Here is a 12,251-nt window from a genome sequence, read left to right as displayed (position 1 = left end):
ATTTCTCTGAACTAGATATTGGTTCCATTACTGTATATTCGCGATAGAGATTGTTTGTGTTCCTCTGCTGAGTGTGTTTTACCGGTTTGTCAATGGGTGTGTGTCATTGTGCTTTACCTGGTTGAAAAAAATGCAGCTGGACAAGTTAAATCATCACTGCACTGACACAAACAGGTGATTAGGGAGATTTATTTTCCTTGTGTAACTGGGAGACACATTTTTGTAGTTGGCCTATAGTAAAACGGTAGTAGTGTGTTAATGGCAAACCAGGCAGAAACACCAGATGCTGTGCCACATAGGTGTACAGATGTGCATTGGTGCTGCAATGTGATGCTTCATACCAGGATGTGCCCTTTTGTTGTGAAGCTTGGGCATATCATTTTGCATTCACAGCTACAATGAGCTGTGTATGTGAGAGTGAAACGGGGAGGGGAAGTTGAGAGAAGGGAATAGAAAGACTTGACAGGACAAAGAGAGAATTGGTTTCCTTAAAGTTATAGTACAATTTCTGAATAAATTGGAGGTGAGTGTGTGTGTGTCTATGATAATCACAAGTTGTATTAGTGTCTAAGCACGCCTCAGATTGTGAGAATCTCTGAGGTTCCTGCTAGCCTTGTCTCAGTTCACTCTAAACCCAGACATCTGCTTATACTGATTAGGATATTATTGGATAAGGTCTGCGCTGAGGTGAATCTTGATGAGCTCAAAGAGATGAGAGTAATGATATGATATATCTACCATGGTCATTATACAATTCATTCTCCCACAACAACTGCACCACGGGCGACCAGTGTGGCAGCCCACTGCTTCAGCCTGTATATGTATGTAATAATAAGAATTTGGGGGGTGCTTATATTTGTACTTTTACACAAGTGTGTAATGGAAATGTGTTTCTTCATATCCCAACTCCCCCTGAGACACTCGTGGGGAGTGGGGTCACGGCCGGGGTCACCATTGAACAGCGCTCCTGGTGCAATTAGGGTTAAGTGCCTTGGTCAAGGGCACAGTGACAGATGTTTTGCCTTGTCGGCTCCAGTATTCAGAACAGTAACTGAAAGATCACTGGTTCGAATCCTGGAGCCGACAAGGTGAAACATCTGTCTCGTTTGTCTTTTGGAGGAGGTGTTGGGATAAAACAGAAGTCCAATTTCAGTCTTAATTCACATCACAGGATCTGATCTAGTTAGTCCACTATAAGCAGAGGATCTGAAACTCACTATTACTGGTCATCATGTGAGGATGATGTTGTTCATCATTCATGTGATTCATCCGTTCTTGTGTTTGAATGTTTAAGCAGGTTATGTGTGTAAGTGTGACCTTTCATCATGGGAAAAAAAGAAACAGAGGATGTGAATATTCTTCTCCCAGGCACTGAGCCGTCTGCCATTGAAACCTTGTTTTAAACCTGATTGAACCAGCGATTCGTACAGGATTTCAGAAGCAACATGACTCGGTTGAAATGTGAAAGTTCAAGACAAAGTAAATGTGGGAAATCTCAGCACAGTTCCTCTGGGAAGGTCTAAAAAAAATGGCTCAATGTCAACCATTTAATCAATTACATTGGTTATGCACTGTGATCAAGAAATGTAATGTCACCTCTTGACATACAGTACCAGTTTGGACACGCCTACTCAGTCAAGGGTTTTTCTTTATTTTTACTATTTTCTACATTGTAGAATAATAGTGAAGACAAAAAAACATTGAAATCACACATGGAATCATGTAGTAACCAAAAAACTTAAACAAATCAAAATATATTTTATATTTCAGATTCTTCAAAGTAGTCACCCTTTGCCTTGATGACAGCTTTGCACACTCTTGGCATTCTCTCAACCAGCTTCATGAGGAATATTTTTCCAACAGTCTTGAAGAAGTTCCCACATGCTGAGCACTTGTTGGCTGCTTTTTCTTCACTCTGCGGTCCAACTCATCCCAAACCATCTCAATTGGGTTGAGGTCGGGTGATTGTGGAGGCCAGGTTTTCGGATGTAGCACTCCATCACTCTCCTTCTTGGTCAAATAGCCCTTACACAGCCTGGTGGTGTGTTTTGGGTCATTGTCCTGTTGAAAAACAAATTATAGTCCCACTAAGCGCAAACCAGATGGGATGGTGTATCGCTGTAGAATGTGGTGGTACACATGCTGGTTAAGTGTGCCTTGAATTCTAAATAAATCACTGACAGTGTCACCAGCAAAGCACTATCACACCTCCTCCATGCTTCATGGTGGGAACCACACATGCGGAGATCATCCGTTCACCTACTCTGCATCTCACAAAGACATGGCGGTTAGAACCAAAAATCTCAAATTTGGACTCATCGACCAAAGGACAGATTTCCACCGGTCTAATGTCCATTGCTCGTGATTCTTGGCCCAAGCAAGTCTCTTCTTCTTATTGGTGTCCTTTAGTAGTGGTTTAGTAGCAATTCAACTATGAAGGCCTGATTCACGCAGTCTCCTCTGAACAGTTGATGTTGAGATGTGTCTGTTACTTGAACTCTGTGAAGCATTTATTTGGGCTGCAATTTCTGAGGCTGGTAACTCTAATGAACTTATCCTCTGCAGCAGAGGTAACTCTGGGTCTTCCTTTCCTGTGGTGGTCCTCATGAGAGCCAGTTTCATCATAGCGCTAGATGGTTTTTGCGACTGCACTTGAAGAAACTTTCAAAGTTCTTGAAATGTTCAGTATTGACTGACCTTCATGTCTTAAAGTAATGATTGACTGTTGTTCTTGAAGCTGGTTGAGAGAATGCCAGGGTGTGCAAAGCTGTCATCAAGGCAAACGGTGGCTACTTTGAAGAATCTCAAATATAAAATATATTTTGATTTGTTTAACACTTTTCTGGTTACTACATGATTCCATATGTGTTATTTCATAGTTTTGAAGTCTTCACTATTATTCTACAATGTAGAAAAAAGTAAAATAAAGAAAAACCCTTGAAATAGTAGGTGTCCAAACGTTTGACCTGTACTGTACAATGTTGTAACCTACAAGGCCTCATGTTTTACCCACTTTGCCTTGCTTTGTTGTTAGAATGTCTTCAATGTCAGAAGCAGACTCCCACTGTAAACCAGGAGACACCATCTGTAGTAAGTGTTACACACACACACACACACACACACACACACACACACACACACACACACACACACACACAGTTATCTCTCTTCGTTGTCTTAATGCTCACGTCTGTTCCTCAGATATCCGTGTGTACGAGCAAGAAGTGATCATCGTGCCCATCCTCCTATTGGCTAGCTTCCTGGTCATGCTGGTCTTCATCATCCTGCTACGGTACTGTCCTGAGAAGGTGGACCGCATCCGACCACAGAACACTGTGGCCACGTCCAGATCACAGCGCTCCAGAAGACAACTGCACGGCATTGATGGTGAGTGTGTGTGTATGTGTGTATATTTGTGTTCAAGGATGTGACTTTGAAAGACTGTTTTCATAGTGAAATACTGTAGGTAATTTGAGGTAATGAGTGTGTATGTTTCTGTCTAAGTCAACAACATAGGCTCTTATTCTATTTGCACAGGCTAGTAATGAACAGAATCTAACCTGTTATTATAATGTAGCTATCTACTTCTAAACTTCAGGCAATAACCTCTTTCTCTCTCTTCCCTCTCTGTCCTCTCTCTATTCATCCTCCCCTCCCACTCCGTAGCTCCCCTGGGTATCAACCCGCTGGAACATGAGACTATTGCTCTCGATACCCCCTCCTACTCTACCTTCTCCTCAACTCACTCCCACCCCTCCTCCAACCGTCTCTCCTTCTCCATGAGGACTCCCTCTCTCCCCCCTATCCCCCCACCCAAGACCTTCATCCCATCCTCCCTGTCCAGCCCCCTGCCCCAGGCGTTGACACCTTCCTTCACCCCTATGGTCCAGCCCAGGGAGCTGCCTCGCCAGAGGCTGCCAGAGTCCTTCAACCTAGTGGCCTCGCTGCCCGCAGCCTTCTCCCTGCGCTCTGACAAGGCTGTCTCCCTCTACAGGGCCCGCATGGACAACAGGAACGCTGTGCTCCGAGTGCTCAACGGTGAGAGGATGAAAAACATCTACTACTGAAACAAGCTATTTAATAAGGGCTTATAAGCAGTGTATTAGCATACCAAAGTGGTGATATAGTCAGAACTACTTAGAGTTAGGGTAAGGGTTAAAGTTAGGGTTGACATTAGTGTGAGGTAGAATTTGTGGTCAAAGCATGGTACTTCAAAAAGTGAGGAAACAGCCACTGTAAAGAGCCTTTCCCCTGCCATTGAATGGGGGCACAGCGTCATTAGGCAGTTTCTTCCCTAGTTTCAATACCATCACCACCATAATTACAGCAACTGTTTACTTTGTAAAACTGGTCTCTCTACAACCTGTTTCTCTGACCTCCCTTTCAGAAATGTAGTTACCAACTGGTACAGCAAGTCTGCTTCAAGGCTTTGAGATACAGACAAAATATGTTCAGCCATAGCAGTTGATTATCAAAGGCTTTGGAAGGCCATTTTCGCACAGCATGTTGGCAGGCAATTTCATCTTCCTCTCCTCCTATCCCTCAGACTCTGCGAGTGCCACAGAGAGGCACAACTTCCTGGGCTTTGCTTCCTTCTTGTCTCAGTTGGGGCCACACCCCTTCCTACCGGAGCTCCTGGGCGTGGTCTCTCTGCGTGTGCCCCTAGTTACCGTTGTTGAGGAGCTAGAGAACAGAGATCTGCTCAGCTTCCTGTGGCGGTGCAGACAGGTAGGAACCACATTACCCATGAGGCATTGTCCCTACAAGCCCATTATTTATAGTAAAATTAGGAGCTGTTTGTGATTTTGGGTATAAATTGATTCTCTTTCTGTGTTATGTCAGGATGGTGTGGGCGGGGACCCTCCATGTGAGATCACAGAGAGACGTATATTTACCATGGCCAAACAGGTAGCCTCTGCTCTGGTGAGTAGACTATGGTAATATGTTGGCTTAATGTGTTTCTGCCACAGAAATCAACATGTTTAAACCATGAACATGCCCCATGTTCAAACCATGAACCTGCCCCGTGTTCAAACCATCAGACCATGAACCTGCCCCATGTTCAAACCATCAAACCATGAACCTGCTCCGTGTTCAAACCATCAGACCATGAACCTGCCCCGTGTTCAAACCATCAGACCACGAACCTGCCCCGTGTTCAAACCATCAGACCATGAACCTGCCCCGTGTTCAAACCATCAGACCATGGACCATGAACATGCCCCGTGTTCAAACCATCAGACCATGAACCTGCCCCGTGTCAAACCATCAAACCATGACCCTGCCCCGTGTTCAAACCATCAGACCATGAACCTGCCCCGTGTTCAAACCATCAGACCTTGAACCTGCCCCGTGTTCAAACCATCAAACCATGAACCTGCCCCGTGTTCAAACCATCAAACCATGAACCTGCCCCGTGTTCAAACCATCAGACCATGAACCTGCCCCGTGTTCAAACCATCAGACCATGAACCTGCCCCATGTTCAAACCATCAGACCATGAACCTGCCCCATGTTCAAACCATCAGACCATGAACCTGCCCTGTGTTCAAACCATCAGACCATGAACCTGCCCCGTGTTCAAACCATCAGACCATGAACCTGCCCCATGTTCAAACCATCAGACCATGAACCTGCCCCATGTTCAAACCATCAGACCATGAACCTGCCCCATGTTCAAACCATCAGACCATGAACCTGCCCCATGTTCAAACCTTCAGACCATGAACCTGGCCCGTGTTCAAACCATCAAACCATGAACCTGCCCCGTGTTCAAACCATCAGACCATGAACCTGCCCCGTGTTCAAACCATCAGACCATGAACCTGCCCCGTGTTCAAACCATCAGACCATGGACCATGAACATGCCCCGTGTTCAAACCATCAGACCATGAACCTGCCCCGTGTTCAAACCATCAGACCATGAACCTGCCCCGTGTTCAAACCATCAGACCATGAACCTGCCCCATGTTCAAACCATCAGACCATGAACCTGCCCCGTGTTCAAACCATCAGACCATGAACCTGCCCCGTGTTCAAACCATCAGACCATGAACCTGCCCCATGTTCAAACCATCAGACCATGAACCTGCCCCATGTTCAAACCATCAGACCATGAGCCTGCCCCATGTTCAAACCATCAGACCATGAACCTGCCCCATGTTCAAACCATCAGACCATGAACCTGCCCCATGTTCAAACCATCAGACCATGAACCTGCCCCGTGTTCAAACCATCAGACCATGAACCTGCCCCGTGTTCAAACCATCAGACCATGAACCTGCCCCATGTTCAAACCATCAGACCATGAACCTGCCCCATGTTCAAACCATCAGACCATGAACCTGCCCCATGTTCAAACCATCAGACCATGAACCTGCCCCATGTTCAAACCATCAGACCATGAACCTGCCCCGTGTTCAAACCATCAGACCATGAACCTGCCCCATGTTCAAACCATCAGACCATGAACCTGCCCCGTGTTCAAACCATCAGACCATGAGCCTGCCCCATGTTCAAACCATCAGACCATGAACCTGCCCCATGTTCAAACCATCAGACCATGAACCTGCCCCGTGTTCAAACCATCAGACCACGAACCTGCCCCGTGTTCAAACCATCAGACCATGAACCTGCCCCGTGTTCAAACCATCAGACCATGGACCATGAACATGCCCCGTGTTCAAACCATCAGACCATGAACCTGCCCCGTGTCAAACCATCAAACCATGACCCTGCCCCGTGTTCAAACCATCAGACCATGAACCTGCCCCGTGTTCAAACCATCAGACCACGAACCTGCCCCGTGTTCAAACCATCAGACCATGAACCTGCCCCGTGTTCAAACCATCAGACCATGAACCTGCCCCATGTTCAAACCATCAGACCATGAACCTGCCCCGTGTTCAAACCATCAGACCATGAACCTGCCCCATGTTCAAACCATCAGACCATGAACCTGGCCCGTGTTCAAACCATCAGACCATGAACCTGCCCCATGTTCAAACCATCAGACCATGAACCTGCCCCGTGTTCAAACCATGAACCTGCCCCGTGTTCAAACCATCAGACCATGAACCTGCCCCGTGTTCAAACCATCAGACCATGAACCTGCCCATGTTCAAACCATCAGACCATGAACCTGCCCATGTTCAAACCATCAGACCATGAACCTGCCCCATGTTCAAACCATCAGACCATGAACCTGCCCTGTGTTCAAACCATCAGACCATGAACCTGCCCCATGTTCAAACCATCAGACCATGAACCTGGCCCGTGTTCAAACCATCAAACCATGAACCTGCCCCATGTTCAAACCATCAGACCATGAACCTGGCCCGTGTTCAAACCATCAGACCATGAACCTGCCCCGTGTTCAAACCATCAGACCATGAACCTGCCCCATCCTGACCTCCTCATTGTCTACTACTAACATCTCTTTACCTTGTTTGCTTTTCCATAATTAGGATCAGAAAGGATCTTGAAAGATGTGTGTGCTGTGTCTCAAAAGTCCACAGTGGTTTCCTGTGCGTATGTATTTTCCACAGTGGTTTCCTGTGCTTATGTATTTTCCACAGTGGCTTCCTGTGCTTATGTAATTTCCACAGTGGTTTCCTGTGCTTATGTATTTTCCACAGTGGTTTCCTGTGCTTATGTATTTTCCACAGTGGCTTCCTTTGCTTATGCATTTTCCACAGTGGCTTCCTGTGCTTATGCATTTTCCACAGTGGCTTCCTGTGCTTATGCATTTTCCACAGTGGCTTCCTGTGCTTATATATTTTCCACAGTGGCTTCCTGTGCTTATGCATTTTCCACAGTGGCTTCCTGCGCTTATGTATTTTCCACAGTGGCTTCCTGCGCTTATGTATTTTCCACAGTGGCTTCCTGTGCTTATGTATTTTCCACAGTGGCTTCCTGCGCTTATGTATTTTCCACAGTGGCTTCCTGCGCTTATGTATTTTCCACAGTGGCTTCCTGTGCTTATATATTTTCCACAGTGGCTTCCTGTGCTTATGTATTTTCCACAGTGGCTTCCTGCGCTTATGTATTTTCCACAGTGGCTTCCTGCGCTTATGTATTTTCCACAGTGGCTTCCTGCGCTTATGTATTTTCCACAGTGGCTTCCTGTGCTTATGTATTTTCCACAGTGGCTTCCTGTGCTTATGTATTTTCCTTCTCTGCATTGATTTGGTCAGCTGAATGCCATGGTAGGTTTCCTGTATGTTAGTGTACTGCACCTGTCCTGTATATTATGTACCATTGTAGATTTCCTGTATGTCAGTGTACTGCACCTGTTTTGTGTATTATGTACCATGGTAGGTTTCCTGTATGTTAGTGTACTGCACCTGTCCTGTGTATTATTTACCATGGTAGGTTTCCTGTATGTCAGTGTACTGCACCTGTCCTGTGTATTATTTACCATGGTAGGTTTCCTGTATGTTAGTGTACTGAACCTGTCCTGTGTATTATGTACAGAAGAGGGAAAGGAAACAAGAGGACAAAGTCACTGTGGACTTTAGAGACTAATTGAATGAAAGGGAATCATTTACGAATGTTGAGATATGACACTGTCCCACAGCTTTAACCTCTGACCTTTGACCTCACGTTATCCCCTGTCATCCAATCAGGAGTTCCTCCACAGCCGAGACCTTCTTCATGGCAACGTCCGTGCTCACAGCGTATTGGTCAGCCGGGAGCTGACGGCCAAGCTGTGGGGACTGGGCGGGGTCTACACCAGGAATACCCAGGGAGCTACTCAGACTGAAGTTCCCGGCTTGAAGAAATGGCAGGCCCCTGAGCTATTGGCTAGGAGGCCTGCCAATCATAGCAGTGACGTGTGAGTTACTCTACTTAGTCTATGCTGACATTTCAATCAATTCTCAAGATATGCAAAATACACTGATACATGTTTGTCTTTCTCTCACTAGCTGGTCGTTTGGCATCTTGTTGTTTGAAATGGCGACCTTGGGTGAGTTACATGAAATCTATTCTTCTGACTTTGAGTGCCCCATTTGGCCAATGATACACATAACAACCACTCTCATTCATTCTGATATACTCTCTTTCTTTCTCTGAGCTACAATCTCTAATTTGTGTCATTAACCTTTCCTTCTCTCCGCTCTTTCTCTCTTTCTCCCTCTCTCAGGTGATGCTCCGTTTTCAGATATCTCCGTCAACGAGCTTCTACAGTTTCACCAGAGAGGGAAAACACTGAGAAAGCCAGCCAACTGCTCCAACTCACTGTAACTATCCATTATACAGCACTATTATTACTGTGTTATTGCCAGGAGAGGGGGCTTCTTTAGACCGAGATCAAAGAGATAGATAGAGGAATCTAGTGCCTAAAAGCCTGTTTTAGTATGGGCAGCACCATTGAGGAATTTCACCATTTTGAAGTAGTCAAATGGATGGGACTTCCTATGGGTTAAGGAAGGGTCACATAATTCCATCCAGGTCTTCAGGAGAGATCGGCAAATGAAATATACTTGTGAGCAGGAGTGAAAGTAAGGCGGTACAGCGTCCCGGCAAAATAAATAGTTGAGGTACACCGTACCGGTAAAACACCTATCGCAATAATTCAAGCAAAATGAAAAAACTGTAGGCTATTCCACCACTTTATATCATTACCGAAAGTCAGAGGCATGAAAAATGAGTGAACTGACTTGAAAACGGGTGGTATAGCCTACGCTCCAAAATGCAATGTTGTTCGACGAGAACACTGAAATTTGGCAAGGCAGCGATGAGTGTCCGACAGAGACGAGCGAGGACAGCAGTGGACGCATAATTTATTGCCTAATGTCATTACACTTAGTGGGGTTTGGTGTAACAGATTCACGTGCCTGGATAGCCTAGTAAAGGAGCCCTTTGAAGTGAGTGTTTGACAATCAGATGAAAACATCATGACTGGTTGTGTTTATGCCACAATAGAAGGTAATACATTGTAAAAGTTAATTGACAAATCTTTAGTACTAGGCCCACAGAGATCCTATTAAATGAATAGGGATTCTATATGTAATTAATGATTAACCCCATACATAAAATTATTTATGCACACGCTTATAGGAGGTCCCGTACCAGGAAGAAATTAATTCTACTTTCACCCGTGCTTGTGAGCAAACATTCCATAACTGCAGGTGGCAGTAAATCACAAACCTTGGCTTTATACCTGTTCAAACAACACGCTCTAGGTGGCAGTATGCACCCTTTCAGTTTGTTTACCAACTCATAGAAGTAGTCGAAGAAGAAAATTGACTAGTTCAAAATGGAGATGGCCTCAATGACGCTGCCCATGCTCTCACAGATGCCATAATGGGACAGACAGATACAATGTTCTCTGTCCTCTGTCTTTATGATGGAGATATCCCTCTATTCCCCCGTAACCACGCCCACCCTTCTCACAGGTACTCCATCATCAAGGCCTGCTGCCAATGGAAGGAGCAGGATCGCGCCACATTGACCGAGGTCGACCGCAAGCTCCAATCAGGAGAGAAGAGTGCCAACGACAAAGTCCTCAAGGTGCCTGAGCCAATCAACATCGAGCAGTACCTGCAAGAGGCTGGATATGGGGAGTCCAACAGCTACACTGTTTTCTGAGTGGCGGATGTGCCGGCCAACGACAACGGTGGATGTTTATATATGTATGCCTCCATTCATTACAGAAAGATATTCACTTCCTTCTGCCCTTTTTCAGTCCCCTTCATGGGGTACTGAATGTCTTTGTACCATAGACTTAAGATAGGTATACTTGAACAGATACATTCGTTGAGTCAACCTCAGTTTGTAGTTGATTGTGTATACCAGTAGAGGCTGCTGAGGGGAGGACGGCTCATAATAATGGCCAGAATGGAGGTAATGGAATGGTATCAATTTTATGTGTTGGATACCATTCCATTCACTCAATTCCAGCTGTTTCACTCCGTTCCAGTCATTATTATGAGACGTCCTCCCCTCAGCAGGCTCCACTGATGTACACTACCGTTCAAAAGTTTGGGGTCACTTAAACATTTCCTTGTTTTCCATGAAAACATACATGAAATTAGTTGCAAAATGAATAGGAAATATAGTCAAGATGTTGACAAGGTTATAAATAATGATTTTTAATTTAAATAATAATTGTGTCCTTCAAACTTTGCTTTCGTCAAAGAATCATCCATTTGCAGCAATTACAGCCTTGCAGACCTTTGGCATTCTAGTTGTCAATTTGTTGAGGTAATCTGAAGAGATTTCACTCCATGCTTCCTGAAGCACCTCCCACAAGTTGGTTTGGCTTGATGGGCACTTCTTACGTACCATACGGTCAAGCTGCTCCTACAACAGCTCAATAGGGTTGAGATCCGGTGACTGTGCTGGCCACTCCATTATAGACAGAATACCAGCTGACTGCTTCTTCCCTAAAAGGTTATTGCAGAGTTTGGAGCTGAGCTTTGGGTCATTGTCCTGTTGTAGGTGGAAATTGGCTCCATTTAAGCGTCATCTACAGGGTATGGCATGGCGTTGCAAAATGGACTGATAGCCTTCCTTCTTCAAGATTCCTTTTACCCTGTACACATCTCCCACTTTACCACCACCAAAGAACCCCCAGACCATCACATTGCCTCCACAATGCTTGACAGATGGCGTCAAGCACTCCTCCAGCATCTTTTCATTTTTTCTGCGTCTCACGAATGTTCTTCTTTGTGATCCAAACACCTCAAACTTAGAATCGTCTGTCACTTTTTTCCAATCTTCCTCTGTCCAGTGTTCTTTTGCCCATCTTAATCTTTTATTTTTATTGGCCAGTCTGAGATATGGCTTTTTCTTTGCAACTCTGCCTAGAAGGCCAGCATCCCGGAGTCGCCTCTTCACTGTTGACGTTGAGACTGGTGTTTTGCGGGCACTATTTAATGAAGCTGCCAGTTGAGGACTTGTGAGGCGACTGTTTCTCAAACTAGACATTCTAATGTACTTGTTCCCTTGCTCAGTTGTGCACCGGGGCCTCCCACTCCTCTTTCTATTCTGGTTAGGGCCAGTTTGCGCTGTTCTGTGAAGGGAGTAGTACCCAGCGTTGTACGAGATCTTCAGTTTCTTGGCAATTTCTCGCATGGAGTAGCCTTAATTTCTCAGAACAAGAATAGACTGACGAGTTTCAGAAGAAAGTTATTTGTTTCTGGCAATTTTGAGCCTGTAATCGAACCCACAAATGCTGATGCTCCAGATACTCAACTAGTCTAAAGAAGGCCAGTTTTATTGCTTCTTTAATTAGTACAACAGTT

General features: G+C 45.3%; 1 protein-coding gene across 2 annotated transcripts; it reads left to right on the top strand.

Moving 5' to 3' along the window:
* The first annotated feature begins 631 nt into the window (after positions 1 to 631).
* On the top strand, positions 632 to 10,987 carry LOC120030873 (tyrosine-protein kinase STYK1-like). Of its 2 annotated transcripts, XM_038976366.1 has the most exons (10): positions 632 to 1,479; positions 3,035 to 3,090; positions 3,202 to 3,387; positions 3,667 to 4,038; positions 4,547 to 4,728; positions 4,843 to 4,923; positions 8,628 to 8,836; positions 8,928 to 8,968; positions 9,146 to 9,242; positions 10,401 to 10,987. In XM_038976366.1, exons 2-10 carry the CDS (start codon positions 3,036 to 3,038, stop codon positions 10,591 to 10,593), a joined length of 1,416 nt encoding a protein of 471 aa, XP_038832294.1. In that variant the 5' UTR covers positions 632 to 1,479; position 3,035; the 3' UTR covers positions 10,594 to 10,987. The 2 variants fall into 2 exon arrangements, with proteins under 2 accessions (XP_038832294.1, XP_038832293.1); XM_038976365.1 differs by lacking the exon at positions 632 to 1,479 and having other exon boundaries at positions 2,925 to 3,090.
* Positions 10,988 to 12,251: the final 1,264 nt, after the last annotated feature.

Source organism: Salvelinus namaycush, chromosome 37 (assembly GCF_016432855.1).
Source record: "Salvelinus namaycush isolate Seneca chromosome 37, SaNama_1.0, whole genome shotgun sequence".
Taxonomy (NCBI): domain Eukaryota; kingdom Metazoa; phylum Chordata; class Actinopteri; order Salmoniformes; family Salmonidae; genus Salvelinus; species Salvelinus namaycush.
The sequence above is the reverse complement of the archived record's forward strand: the minus strand, read 5'-3'. Positions and strand labels throughout refer to the sequence as shown.